General features: G+C 54.9%; 5 protein-coding genes across 5 annotated transcripts; 4 read left to right on the top strand and 1 right to left on the bottom strand.

Moving 5' to 3' along the window:
• Positions 1-36: 36 nt before the first annotated feature.
• DACRYDRAFT_19920 (uncharacterized protein) lies at positions 37-572 on the top strand (the record flags this gene model as incomplete). The annotated part of the gene is made up of 1 exon (XM_040771722.1): positions 37-572. A coding segment is annotated over exon 1 (283 nt), but the record flags the coding sequence as incomplete, so codon positions are not given.
• Positions 573-2,674: 2,102 nt separating this feature from the next.
• DACRYDRAFT_19919 (uncharacterized protein) lies at positions 2,675-3,130 on the top strand. Its single transcript, XM_040771721.1, has one exon. It carries the CDS (start codon positions 2,768-2,770, stop codon positions 3,047-3,049), a length of 282 nt encoding a protein of 93 aa, XP_040632309.1. The 5' UTR covers positions 2,675-2,767; the 3' UTR covers positions 3,050-3,130.
• Positions 3,131-5,003: 1,873 nt separating this feature from the next.
• Positions 5,004-5,933, bottom strand: DACRYDRAFT_29109 (uncharacterized protein; the record flags this gene model as incomplete). Its single annotated transcript, XM_040774308.1, has 3 exons — positions 5,004-5,395; positions 5,450-5,612; positions 5,664-5,933. Coding segments are annotated over 3 exons (825 nt in total), but the record flags the coding sequence as incomplete, so codon positions are not given.
• A 1,674-nt stretch (positions 5,934-7,607) lies between these two features.
• Positions 7,608-9,272, top strand: DACRYDRAFT_46468 (DUF1479-domain-containing protein; the record flags this gene model as incomplete). The annotated part of the gene is made up of 5 exons (XM_040774705.1): positions 7,608-7,823; positions 7,882-8,050; positions 8,112-8,524; positions 8,579-9,023; positions 9,076-9,272. 5 exons carry the CDS (start codon positions 7,608-7,610, stop codon positions 9,270-9,272), a joined length of 1,440 nt encoding a protein of 479 aa, XP_040632307.1.
• Positions 9,273-9,717: 445 nt separating this feature from the next.
• On the top strand, positions 9,718-12,957 carry DACRYDRAFT_103898 (uncharacterized protein; the record flags this gene model as incomplete). The annotated part of the gene is made up of 7 exons (XM_040767837.1): positions 9,718-10,251; positions 10,309-10,989; positions 11,038-11,343; positions 11,556-11,655; positions 11,704-12,373; positions 12,421-12,460; positions 12,514-12,957. The coding sequence occupies 7 exons, from the start codon at positions 9,718-9,720 to the stop codon at positions 12,955-12,957; spliced, it is 2,775 nt and encodes a 924-aa protein (XP_040632306.1).
• Positions 12,958-13,037: the final 80 nt, after the last annotated feature.

Below are 13,037 nucleotides of genomic sequence, written 5' to 3'. Positions count from 1 at the left end.
TCCTCTCTTTCTTCTCAACGTCCACCTTCTCTCCTCGTTGTATGCATATATCCTCTATGGCTGCTGCCAATGATCCCTTCTGGTATCCTAAGGACTATGTCGCAGAGTCTGAACGTCGTCGCGCTCGTCTTGCAAACGTAGACGCCGCCCTCCAACCCGTCAAGCAACCTCGATATATGCCATCAAACGAAGCCTTGATCGAAGTCGCAAAGGCGCAGGCTGAACGCAGACTCAAGGAAGCCGCAGCCGCACACGCAGCACAAAGGACCAGCGCAGGCGCACCGACGATGCCCAACCCACGTCCTGCAGCGAACAGCATCTCCTCTGCAGACAAAGTAGACGCCTTCCTCACCCAGGCTACACTGCGCAACCAAGCATCATCCAATCGTATCACCTCCGGCTTCAGCTCCCTCAGTGATAGCGATCGCCGCCCGCGTCGCATCATCCTCGAGCAAGGCAACATCTCCATCTCCATCCAGGACGTACGCGCTCCCGTTCCCAAGCTAGCCCCTCCTCCCCCTCCCCCTCCAGCACCCAAGCTCGCACCAGCAGCAGTCATAGTCTCAGCTCCCCCCTCAGTGCCGAAGGCCGCTCCGGCCCCTGTTCTCCTTCCGGCCCCATCACACCCTCGTCGTTCTTCAGGAAGCAGCATCCACACGCCGCGTCTAGAGGCTGTCCCAGAGAACGCGGCTACCGAGGTGGGCCGAACACAGCTTGTCTCCTGAATTACCAACTGACCCTATTGTATCAGACCAACAGAAGCAGCAGACGCGCTTCGTTCGATAGCAAGTCTTCTCCTCTGACTGCTGCGGTCCCTCTGGCGGCTTCAGCCCCTATCCGCACATCTCCTATCCTGGGAAGGCAAGGGCTAGACGCACCCCTGCCCCCTGTCTACCTATCCCAGCGCACTACGGCCCCAACTTCTCCCCCAACGTCGGCAGGATCGGTCCCTTACAGCGCGGACTCGTCCAACTCGCGCCAGTCGGAACGCGAACGCGAGCAGGAGATCCTGAACACCCTCGCTTCTCCTCTCACGCCTGCCAGCAGCAGCTCCAACCTTTCTGTCCATTCCAGGCACTCTGATGCCTCGGCCTCTTCTTCCAATCGCGATCGCGATCCATCTACTCCACCGAAGCCAACAGCACATGCTTCCAAGACCGTGCGCGTGCGGACCCTGTCAGAAAGCGTGATAAGGGTACGTCACGCCCTCCAGAAAAGGGCACGGCCCGACCCGAGTGCGCTGTTTACTAACTCCTTCCTGCTCTCTTAGGCTCCTCCCAATACTCCCGTCAAACCCAAGAACCCGACCGCACCACCTGCACCTGTTGGGATTCTCAAGCGTCCCACGGCGCACGTTGTACCGCTAGCAAGCATCTCGCCGTCCTCCGATGCCCTGAGGCACATCCTCCCTGCTGTTGCACAGCCGACTGCCAGCGCGCCCGCCCAAACTACCTCGGTACCGCGCAATGCTTTTGGAGAAACTGTCCAGATTCCCCTGTTGCCTATTAAGGTTCCTGTTGTTTCGGCAGTTGCTGTTCCCCCTCCTGCTACTGCTGCTGGCCCGCCCGCTCCTGGGCCGTTCCTTGCTCCCGCCCCCGTACGCCACGGGCGGCCGTCTGTCCCTCTCAACCCCGCGACCGTCTTCGCTGCTCTGGGTCCTGAGAACGCCGCTCGCCTCGTGCGCAAGACCCGGTTCGCCAACATGCCAGAGGAGGATATCGTCGTTTTCCGTCCTCCGCAGATGCCGGAGTCACCCCGTCGCTCGTCATTCGAGTCTGGCACCGACGCCGCCGCCCAGCGCGAGGAGTTCCGTCACACTCATAGGCGCGGCGCGTCCGCTGCCGCTGCTGGTGTAGACGGTGCCCCTCCTCCCGGCTTGCCTACAATACGCCGTCAGCCGGGTGCTACCTCGACCACTCGCCCAGCTCAGCGTGTGCCCCAACACGCTGTTGCCGCTGCTCTCCGTCACCGTGCCAAAAAGACGCTCTCCGTTGCCTCGCTTGAGGTGTGGACGGGCGAAACCACCGAAGGCGACACATCGGGGCTCGAATCCGCCCGATCGTCCGTCTACCAGACCTGGGGCACAGTCCCAGAGACCGTTGACGTCGATCAGGTCATCGCTCGATGGATCGAGCAGGATGCTGCTAAGGCTCGCGCCAACAGAGGGCGGAGGAACAGGCCCGGTGTGACGTTCGATTTTCCCGAAGAGGAGATGCCGTCCTCAACCGGGCTCACAGAGGCCGGCGTCAGTCGACTATCTGATGCTGTGAGGAACCATAATGAGCGCTGAGCGCTCTCCGCCCACGAAGTTCGACCTACTCGCTCATCTCGACTTCGCGATTGTACGATACTGTACCAACAAACACGCGAGCGTGGACCGTTCGCCCCTCGCTTTACGACTTACGATCTGGATCGAATTTCAACTTCAAATTTCGAATAACAGCTTTCAATGTTCGCTCTCACCTTTCTCTCGCATTCCGGGGTCTTATGTGTGACACTACCTATGCTTACCATCGACTGATTGATGTTCGACACTCGACCACACGACACACGAATATCTTCTGTGGGCTGCTTGCAGTCCTTCTCGAGGGCGCTGTGCGCCAAACTAATCCGATTGGCATTCGCCTTGGCAAATAGGCCGACGATGTACCTTATCCGTATCCCTATCCGTCCCCGTCTCTAGTCTGCTCGCTGTGTTGTACATCATACGCCTTTCGCACGCGATGCCCTCCTCCTACCGTCATCCGACATTGACACTGTGTCTTCCATGTCGGCAGGTCTCTATGTTACTATTTCGGCGCTGCTATTACCTCGGCTCATAGTCGTCGGTCTCGCGCTGACGCTGTATTCTGTGTGGATTGGTCTATTTGGTTCTCTCTCGACTGGGTCGGTCCGCGAGGATCCCCAGTCCGATACTGCGGACCAGGTCGAAGGCATGCAAGCCTCCCCAATCTCAGTGAGCGCGCGCAAAACTTGGGTTGCAGGCCTTGCCTCCTCATTTTTATGCTGCCTTGCCGCGTGGGTTGTAGGTGCCTCTCGCCATTCGTGACCCTCCCTATCCTCCGAACCTGACCCTCCAACAATTCCTCAATTTCGGCTCCATCTTTCTGGCTGTAGGTGTATGTCTCCCGAGTCCATCTATGTTGTTTTAAGGTATCGTACGGTAGTGTGGGGATGCGTAATGGAAACACGTTGCGAGAACTACCTGAACCTATTCGAGATCCTGGTGTGGAGCTCTGAGTACTTGGGAGGAGACTATGAGGAGTTCCACGTTTTGCTCCAGAAGATGTGCATTTGGATAAATGGTCACCGTTCGTTCTTTTGTTCATCTGATGTCTGCAAGATTCAAGGCATTCACCTGGTGGAGGTCGACGTAGAAGATCGAGACGAAAATCTTCATTGACATTTTCAAGGAACAAACTTTACGGTCTTTCCACGGACTTATGTCAGAGCTTGGACGGTATTGTATGTGGTTGGCTTCTGCGTGTGTCAGCTTTCGCTCGGCACCTTCGAAGGAAAGGCTGAGTTGGCCACCAAAACAACCCTGTGGGAGGCCCAAGATCCTCTGCCCGCCGGTACACCGTCATGTTTCTTTCTGCCAACTCAGCATCTATATACAATAATGGACTTCTGGTCAGCATAGCCAAGGAGTTTCCAGAATGCCAGGTGCGGAACGCGCTCCGCAAATTGCGGCTCTTGCGGGCGAACCCTTCCTATCTCTGGTCATTCTAAACAACTGGGGATTTTTCACGTTGGACTCTCCGAAAAGCACGGGGCCGTTATCGTAATATCCCTGAATTCTGAAGACCGGCAATTCCTGGCGCCGGTCGGCTCTCGAAGAAACTAGGATATCATCACTGCATATGCAACCTAGAGGAATCTGGGGCCCTAAACGCTCACAGACAGCCCGAGTTAAGGCTTCTTTTCTCCCGCCTCGCGGGCCGCGGATCGAACTGCGGGGTTGCGGCTGCTTTCTCATATTCGGTGGTAGGCTACATCCACCAGTTCCGGAGCTTGGGTTGGGTTCCCAAATAAATCGAGTGCGGTCACCACGCCTGAATTCGTTGTCAGGTGAGAAGGCGGGGATGTGGTGAGAATCGACTCATGCCACATCGCATCACCACCTTGGTATCCCTAGCCAGGTGACGAAGAACATCAGATGGTCCATCGCCCCGGATTTGCCACAGAGAAGAAGGGCGTGCGGCTGAAATGCCGAATACGTAGGCTGGACGACTTCTAACTGGCTGAGTTGAAATATGGCGGGCTGCGGAAGCCACATCCGCACGGTCCACGGACCGAGTGTTCTGCCCGTCCCTTGATGGAAGTATGACGAAACAATACGATCGCCGTGTTTCTTGTCGAGTGTGTCGTATTTGAATGAGGATGAGGCTGAAGTAATATCGGAGATCGACCCGTTTCTCGCTTTAGAGGGGAGGGGGGACAAACATAGGCATAAGCACAAGTGCTGACCCGGCAAAATTACATGACAGATTAAAAGCCCAATATCCCTGTAAAACCTACAGTACAACTCTGTCTTCTTCTGATCTTCGAGAGCTCGCGGTGACATATCAACTAGTTCCATTTGTGTGGAACGTGCTCCACATCTGGGTGTCGTCCCAAAGCAATGGATCCAAGAAAGATGCGTTGAGAGTGGGGTCTGGGAATGATGGTTGCAAGAAAGGAATATCGTAACCTCCCAAGAGGGGTTGACCGCCAACTGAGCTGCTGTACAGCGCAGGAGGAAATCCGGCGCTCTGCGAGAAAGCTGAGCCGCTCGAGGCTGTGACAGGCGAAGTCAGCGACCACCCGGATGGTGCGACAACCAAATTGCTTACCACTTTGGAAATCTGTGTTGATGGGGAACAGACTGGGCTGTGTTGATGCAGTGTGTGACCGTGTGGCACCGCTCAACGCCGATTCCCCGGAACCAACCAGGGTATGGTTTGGTGACACATCATCTGTTTATGAAAAGTTGGCACCACCGCAGAATATCTTCAACAAGTCTGCTCACCTCCTGGGCTCTTGCCCTTACGTTCGATTCTTTCCATGGCATGCTGGCCAAGTTTTGCGAGCGCTTCCGCAGACCACCACTGATTGCCGAGGGCGGCGAGGGCTCTGTGGGCCCTCTCCCAGTCGGCTCGGAAGCGCATTCTGTGCATCTGGAGCTTCGCCTCCCTGTACTGGCGATAGGAAACCGTCATGGACAGCGTCAATGCATATGGGATGACCGGAATAGGAGGGAGCTGTGCGAGATTCTCCTCATTCGATATCTTGACAATACGCAGTGCCGAAAGGGATTGAAGGATACGCGATGGTGCCGAGGGAGGTAAGGGGGTGGAATGCCTAAGACGGCAAGACAAGATGGCTACACAATGGTAATACAACTCGAACATCGCTGAGAGACTCATTAGGTCACGCCAGGAATTCCCGTGGAATCAAGATGACATACCGATTTGTTCGGGAGTCAAGGTTTCAGCATCTTCACCGACCACTTCCTCGAAGGTAGGGAAGCCGTGTTCCCACGGGGTCTCAAGTTTTTGGCTGGGTCTGTACAGCGCAATGACCTTGTCCAAAAACGACGTGATCTTGAGCCACAGATCAAAAGCTCCATACTTCGCCTTATCCTCTGGAGTGTCGCAGAACGAGGCCGGTCTTTCTGGAACGTCCCGTTCGTGAATGATGACTGCTCTGCCGTTGATGCCTGCATTCAAGCGGTCGAGGCTCCACAGTGCCCAAAACAGGCGTAGGTTACGCTTATCCTCGCCCGCGCCAATGCCGCGGCTCAAGTGGAGCCCAATTGTACCGGCGTGGTGAACAGCATCAGAGAGTCGCAGAGATGCTTCTTCATTGCCATTGAGGCCTTCTGCATGCATGGATGCCAGCATGAGCGTTTGGATCAACGTGTATTTGTCTCTTTCGACCTCGGCTTTCAGGAGGGCTGTCAAAGTAGCAGCGACCGCACGAGCAAATGCACGAGGTTCCACATGAAGGCCGTCGAAGGTGAAACGCAGGTGGGGCCTTGCCGACTCATGTCTGCAAGCAACGAGAATCACCGCAAGCATGAGCACAAAGGGAAGCCGTCCCTTCTCATAGGCATGGCGAAACTGCTCTTCATCTATAATTGGGATAATGTTGTTGACGTGATTGAAGTAGATGTTGAAAAAGGCAAGAACATCTGGCCTGTCCGGAAGTTTGAAGTTTTCTGCCGCGCGGATGTGTCCTTCGAGTGTCGCGATGGCAGAGTATTGAAGGTCCTCCTGACGCTCAGGTATGTCTGACATCTCAGAGCCTGGTGATTGTGGGTCAAGCACCTCTGGTTTTGTTGAATCATTGTCGTCGACCTTGTGGTGATGACGAGGCTGTTTAATCCACACGCCGATGTCGCCCCTTTCGTGGCTGCTTGCCCGAGATGACGCGTGCGAAGAAGGCGTCTCCTCGAGGAGCTGAGCTTCAGGATTCAGGTCACCCACGAATCGGGAAACCCTTCCTCCTTTCCGGATTGCATTTGTCGCAGCACTACCACCAATGGAATCCTGGGGGCTCTGAGTTGGGTTGGAAGCAGACATGGCAGTGGAGAGCAGGTCCTTGCGCTCTTCCTCCGGAGTAGGGAGAGCAGGGACAGAGCCTTGATATGACGACATTGAGGGCACGCTCAACGTCCTTTCCGCCGGGCCATTCTGCCCAAACGAGGCGGATCGACTCGGTGCGGGGGGCGCACCTTCGCTCGCGGTCAGACTGTAAAATTTTAGACATCAACCCGCAGGTCCCTGATAACGCGCTGGGAAATAATAACTGCACAACATACCTGCACGGGAGCCCATCTTTCTGACATAACGCGCATACTTCGTCTGGAGAAGGCTCACAGCGACGCTATAGTGAGCGGATCAGTAAGGCGAGCGGATGGATAGAGAGGAGGAGGGCAAAGCGGCACGTACCCGCCTCTTCCGGCACTGGTCGCAAGCCCTGTGGACTCGCTTTCTCTTTCGGTACTGATCGTTTTGTGCCGAGAAAACGATCATGTTACCGGTGTAATTGGTCGGGATGTACCCGGTGCTATAGGGCCCCTCCTGGTGGTCGTTTGTGTGAGCCACGATTGCAAAGTTGACCGGGGGTTGTTGGAGGATATGCCAGCTTGAGGGGAAGGACTTCGAGGTGGGTGCTTACGCCACATTGAGCGGAAAGGCATCCGCCGGACCCTTACGGAACACGGGGACATTTCCCCAAAGGGAATACGTTCCGCGTCTTCTTCCGTTCCGTGCCTCTTTTGCATGAAACTGGAGCAACGCCGACCGTCGGGTGCCCTCCTCGAAGTCCACCCGAAGGGGGCCCCCCAGAGATGTGGTGCTACACGAAATACGGAATAATGGGACCCCTCATCCCAACTAATGTTCTTCTCGACAGTGTGCTTCTATCTCCAACCATTCCGAGGACAATCTCCGATATAAATACCTGAGCTTTCAATGCTAACTCAACTCGCCAAGGACACCCTCGACTCTCATCTTGTCGCCCTACGACTTGCGACAATGCCGGTCCTCACTCAAGGTCCCACCATCCTGCCGCACCTCATGCCGGTCTCCCACATGACTAAGATGATGGGACGATCCTCCATGACTCCCACCTTTGCAAAGCCGGAGGGGGACATCTCGTCTGTCTTTGCTTCGTTGTCCGACCGCGTCCAGGAGCTTCCCCAGCGTTTCGCTACGCTGAAGGAACAGATCCTGGGAGCTAACGCTCAGCAGCGGGGGAAGCTTGAAGCCAGCTGGCAACGGCTTGTCACTTCACTTGAGACGGAATTGAATGAGATAGTCAGAAGGGGGAGCGAGGTAAGCTACTTGCGGCTCTCACGCTCGCTTCCCCAGGGATTGACTTCGACCTTCTTAGGTGATCCCTGTTCTTGATTTCTCGGACATCTCCAGCGCATCGGACAGCACGAGGGAGGAAATTCGAAAGAGAGGCGCGTGCGTCATCAAGAACGTCGTTCCGAAGGAGCAGGCCCTTGAGTGGAAAGATAGGCTGCGTTCCTATATCAAAGCCAACCCCTCCACCAAAGGTGTGAATATTTACTTCATTCTTCCATCTTCACAACACTGACCTCGTTTCCTTCTTCCCAGCTTTCCCTCCTAAAGACCCCCAGGTGTACGAGCTTTATTGGTCGACCAGTCAGATGGAAGCTCGCGCACATCCCAACCTGCTCCTGGCGCAGCAATTCCTAATGAGCTTGTGGGATGACGACACGGACCGTTCCAACCCAGCCGAGGCCATCAGTTTCGACCACAGCGCAACGTACTGCGATCGCTTGCGCATCCGACAGCCGGGCGACAAGACCTTCTCTTTGGGGCCCCATGTTGATGGAGGCGGAGTTGAACGCTGGGAAGATCGCGAATACCGCAACCTCTATGCCCCGATTTGGAACGGTGAGTGGGAGAAATACAACCCGTACTCCGTCCGCGGTCGTCTTCGCGCCAACATGGACCTTTATAACGGACCAGGCGCCTGTTCGATGTTCCGGATGTTCCAGGGTTGGGTACGTATATGCACTTTGTTCCGAACCACACTAGTGCTCATAGTTCGTGAACAGTTGAGTATGTCCGCTGTAGGTGCACATGAAGGCACCCTCCTCGTCATGCCGCTCATCCGACAAGCCACCGCATACTGGCTTCTTCGCCCCTTCTTCGGACCTCCGGGCCACACCACCGCCGCCGCCGGGGCGGACCTTTCTGCCGATTATCTCCGCTCTTTCCGTCTCCTCCCAAAGCAGACATCCATCCTGCATGGCGCCACGCCCGGCATGGCGCAGGAGCTTAGCGCGCTTCTCCATCCACACCTGCGACTGTCGAAGGCAATGACCCATATGCCGAGGGTTCAGCCGGGCGACTATGTCGCGTGGCATTGCGATACGGTCCATGCTGTCGATCCCGAGCACCAAGGCAAGACCGACAGCAGCGTGCTCTACATCCCTACCACCCCGCTGTGCTTGAAGAATGTAGAGTATCTCGCAGGACAGCGCGAGACCCTCCTCAGTGGTATGTGCCACCTGATGTTACACCGAGATTGATGCTGACTTGCCGTTTCCAGGGACACCTCCCCCTGACTTCCCTGGTGGCATGGGCGAGTGTCTGCATGTCGGCCGTGGCACAATCGAAGACGCTGAGCGTGTCGGTGGCATCGAAGCCGTTCGCGCGATGGGGCTTGCTCCGTTGGATCTGACAGAAGCACGCAACCCTAGAACGAAGGCACTCTTCGCGGCTGCGAACCAGATTTTGGATTTTTGAATTTTATTGGGATGTAGTCACTGGGAAAATAGATCTTGGCACATGGACGTACTTTTATTAGCTTGCTTCTACTGGACCGCTCTCCGAGTACATGGCAATTTCTTAGGGCAATGGTTGTAGCAGTAGGCACTCTTGGATACCCAATCAATGATCTGGCATTATATATTAGCAAGCATGTTGTAACTCCGTGGAGATCCACGTGGAAGTCACGCTGTAGGCCACAACTGGCCTGGTGCAGTTCGCCCAGACCCTTTGTATTGCGGATAATAATGGAAGCCTATCATGTGATGGACAGTGAGTAAAAACATCCGCTACATCGATATCCGCGACACAAACTGAGCCCATCATAACAGCATGGCGGGTCTCATGCTTTGCCTCTATAACAGCTCGTTCTGCATGGGGAATGTCACCAGCGCTCTCAAGGGATGTCTTTCGATACTGACTTATGGACGCTCTCCAAGCTGGACACCGTCATGTTCCAGCGCGACGAATCGCCCATCACCTGGATGGTTACAACAGGGCCGTGGTTGATTCGCGCACACGAGAATGGGAAGATCTGCGCTACGCGCTGGCTAGGCGATCTTTCCGGGCAGTTACCGTCTCTTCTTTCGAATGGATCCCTGAAGACGCAGGACTTCATCGCGCTAACGCTCGAATCACGTCCGGCGCTATCGCTCAGACCCCATCGGGCATCCAAATCCTCGTCTCCTACGAGGCTGTCAGCCGCAAGCGGCGCACGGATTCGAAGGAGGCTTTCAACATGACGGCAACTTCCAGGTCGAAACCCACTACTTATCTCCTCCTGTTGGGGTCTGGAGGTTTCACCTTCCGGCGTGAGATCTTGCGTTCTTCTGAGCCTGTCGCATTCAATGGCACATACGCGAGGTTCTTTCGCTTGGACGATGAAGAACACCCTCATATACGCAAGGTATGGAGAGACGAGGAGACCATCTCCCCTGAGGTCCTTCGAGAGTTATGGGTATGTCTTCGGCATCCCTCGTTTGTAGAATCCCTTCGTAATGCTCATTCTTGACAGCACGGCAGCCTTACAGGGACTTTCGTAAATGGTTATCTTGTTACCATCAGCGATCAAAGCGACAGGGTCTATCTGACCGGCGTTGACGATATTGAGAAATCCTTCACCTCTGGGGTTGAACCCGACAACCTGGACGTGTCCTTGGCTGCTGCTCCCCAGCGTGTCAAGGTTTTCGAGACGCCAAGCGAGGGTATTGCGTGGGGAGTCAAGGAGACAGGAGTGATACGGCTGTATTGTTCTCCGACGATGTCATCTTCGGCCTCTCCGACCAACTGGGCTTTGGCGACTATCCCTGATACCGAGGTTGTGTTAGATTTCACGATCCCCGCGCAATTCGACGTTCTTCTCTATCTCTCGCGTGACCGTACTGCTAAATATACGGTCATCAAGAAGATAAAGCTGCCGTCTCGACCTGCCTGGCCCACCGCGGAGTTTCAGCAGTGCGCCAAGGCCGATCTCATCGCTGACCCAGACTGCCAGCAAGACGTTTTGCGACATGCGAACTTCATAGCAGTCGCAGACAAGGAGGCGACCGTACTCGTTGGAAGGATTGGAGGACGACTTTGGATACGGCTCAAGTACATGCATGCCAGCCACCGGAGGCCAACGGCTCGGGTTTCGGTGGACTGGGATCTCACGCATTCCTATAATGAGGCGGCCATCGTCGAGGCGGCCACCAAGGTGAACACTTCATCAATTTACTATCGTCGTGTTTGAACTTCTGAATAGATGATACCGCCTGCCGAAGAAGATGCTGAGTTCGCGCCGCTGCGGCCGGAAGAGGTGCTGTTAGGGTTCGACTCTGGAGAAGACATGGTGTATATGGAAGAAGCCTGGACTGCCTTCCCGCTCGGTGCTGCTGCGGCGGCCCATCTTGGGTATGGTATACGACCCACCCTGCAATTGCTGCAGGGCCGCGCCGACAACGAAGTGAGCTTCTTCTCCTTCAAGTGCACCTCGCGAGAACGAACGCGTTACTTCGCTTGCTCCGTGAACGAAGCTTATTGGAAGGATCTCCACAAGCGCTTCGACTTGGTATGGGTGATATTATCATATTTTTCACTGTATTATATTATAGCATAACTATGTGCTTGAGTGTATACCCATATGTTCAGATTTGAGAGAAATTGCTATATTTGGTGAAAGCAGGGTCTTTTGTCTCCGTTGCACGCGTCCCCCTACACTGAGCCCCAACACTACTCATCTCGTGTTTTTCCTTGTTGAATTCCCATTCCCCAACACGCCAGATGAACAACAATAAGCATCGCTCGGATTTCCAAAAGCCACTCTATGAACATGGCTCAATATCAACACGCCAAGTAGGAGAGTTCTTCGGATGGAAGAATGGTGCGTTCGATATTCAAAGCGTGTTCATCCGGCTGAAATGATGGGCAGAGCATCCCGAGAACCTGCCCAATTTTGACATTCTCTCCAACCCAGATATGCGCTTCTTTGTGATGAATATATGCCTCGGTCCCGGACCGGATCCGACAGCCGAGGTGGTCGACTTTTTGCCCCGTCGAGCATACCAGGTCGTGCTGGTAACGGACTGCACCGATGGTGATCTGCTCGAATCGATGGCTGTTGCCGCTCTCGTGCGATATGGCGATACGATTAGGAATACCCTAAACGCATTGAGAATAGATGGCGAAGAAGTCACCACAAGCTACGACCCCAATTTCGGTTTGCCAATCTTTGACGAGGTCGGCCTTGAGGACGAGACAGCAATTCCGACTACTATCCCTCGGGTTAGTGTTACTGAGCTTGCAGTTACTGGGGCCATAGATTTCCGACACTATATTATCGGAAGAAACCAATCTCTATTTCGGTGGATTGCCTTCCGACCCGATGTGACCTTGTACGGTGCAGAAATACGAGCGCTAGCTCAGCTAGACTCCCATCCATATGTGGCACCTTGCAAGCGGATCGTTTTGGATCCCACTGGACGCAAGGTCGTTGGATATACTTCCCCGTACTATCTTGGTGGAGATCTCGGCGGACAGACCTCTTTTCGATCGCGGAACATTGCACAGCTGATGATCACGGTAGATGACCTGAATTTCAAGTGAGTATGTTCTCCGTTCGGCGGAATCGACTCATTTGTCATGCTAGATACGGTCTTTTTCATCGTGATCTTCACCGTAGAAACGTTGTGTGTCATGGCATACCCGCTGTGGCTAGATCACCTCGTTCATTCTTGTCTAGGTCCTGCATAATGGCGATGTGAAGGTGATCGATTTCGAATTTGCCTCCAAAGAACGATTTCCCATCGGACAGAGGACCGATGGCCAATCCGTGGGATGCATGGACGCTGCTGATGCCGATGCCGCCTGTGTCATTGCGATCGCATATGAAATGTGCACTGGCAAGTCCGCACGCGTGTTTGAGGATCCGGATCCGGAATTGCGTGAAGTGTGCAATTCGGCCAAACTGCACAGCACTCGGGGAGATGCTGTCATGGATGCTCAATGGATTGCCGGGCAATCGATTGATAGTAGTCCGGACCAAGTTAAAGCGGCCCTCGCCATCTGGCGGCGCATGCGTCTTTCCCCTCAATATACCTGGGCGGGCTACTTGACGGACATAAAGAATCAGTTGGGCGATGTATTGTGGTTAATCTCAGATGACACCCTACAAAGCAAGAGCTAGCTCCTTCGTCGTCACGCTGATACGATACGTGTTCCCTTCCTGCGTTCCCCCCCCCCCCCCCCCCCCCCCCCCCCCCCTCC

This window comes from Dacryopinax primogenitus (genome assembly GCF_000292625.1).
Source record: "Dacryopinax primogenitus strain DJM-731 SS1 chromosome Unknown DACRYscaffold_2, whole genome shotgun sequence".
Taxonomy (NCBI): Eukaryota; Fungi; Basidiomycota; class Dacrymycetes; order Dacrymycetales; family Dacrymycetaceae; genus Dacryopinax; species Dacryopinax primogenitus.
The sequence above is the reverse complement of the archived record's forward strand: the minus strand, read 5'-3'. Positions and strand labels throughout refer to the sequence as shown.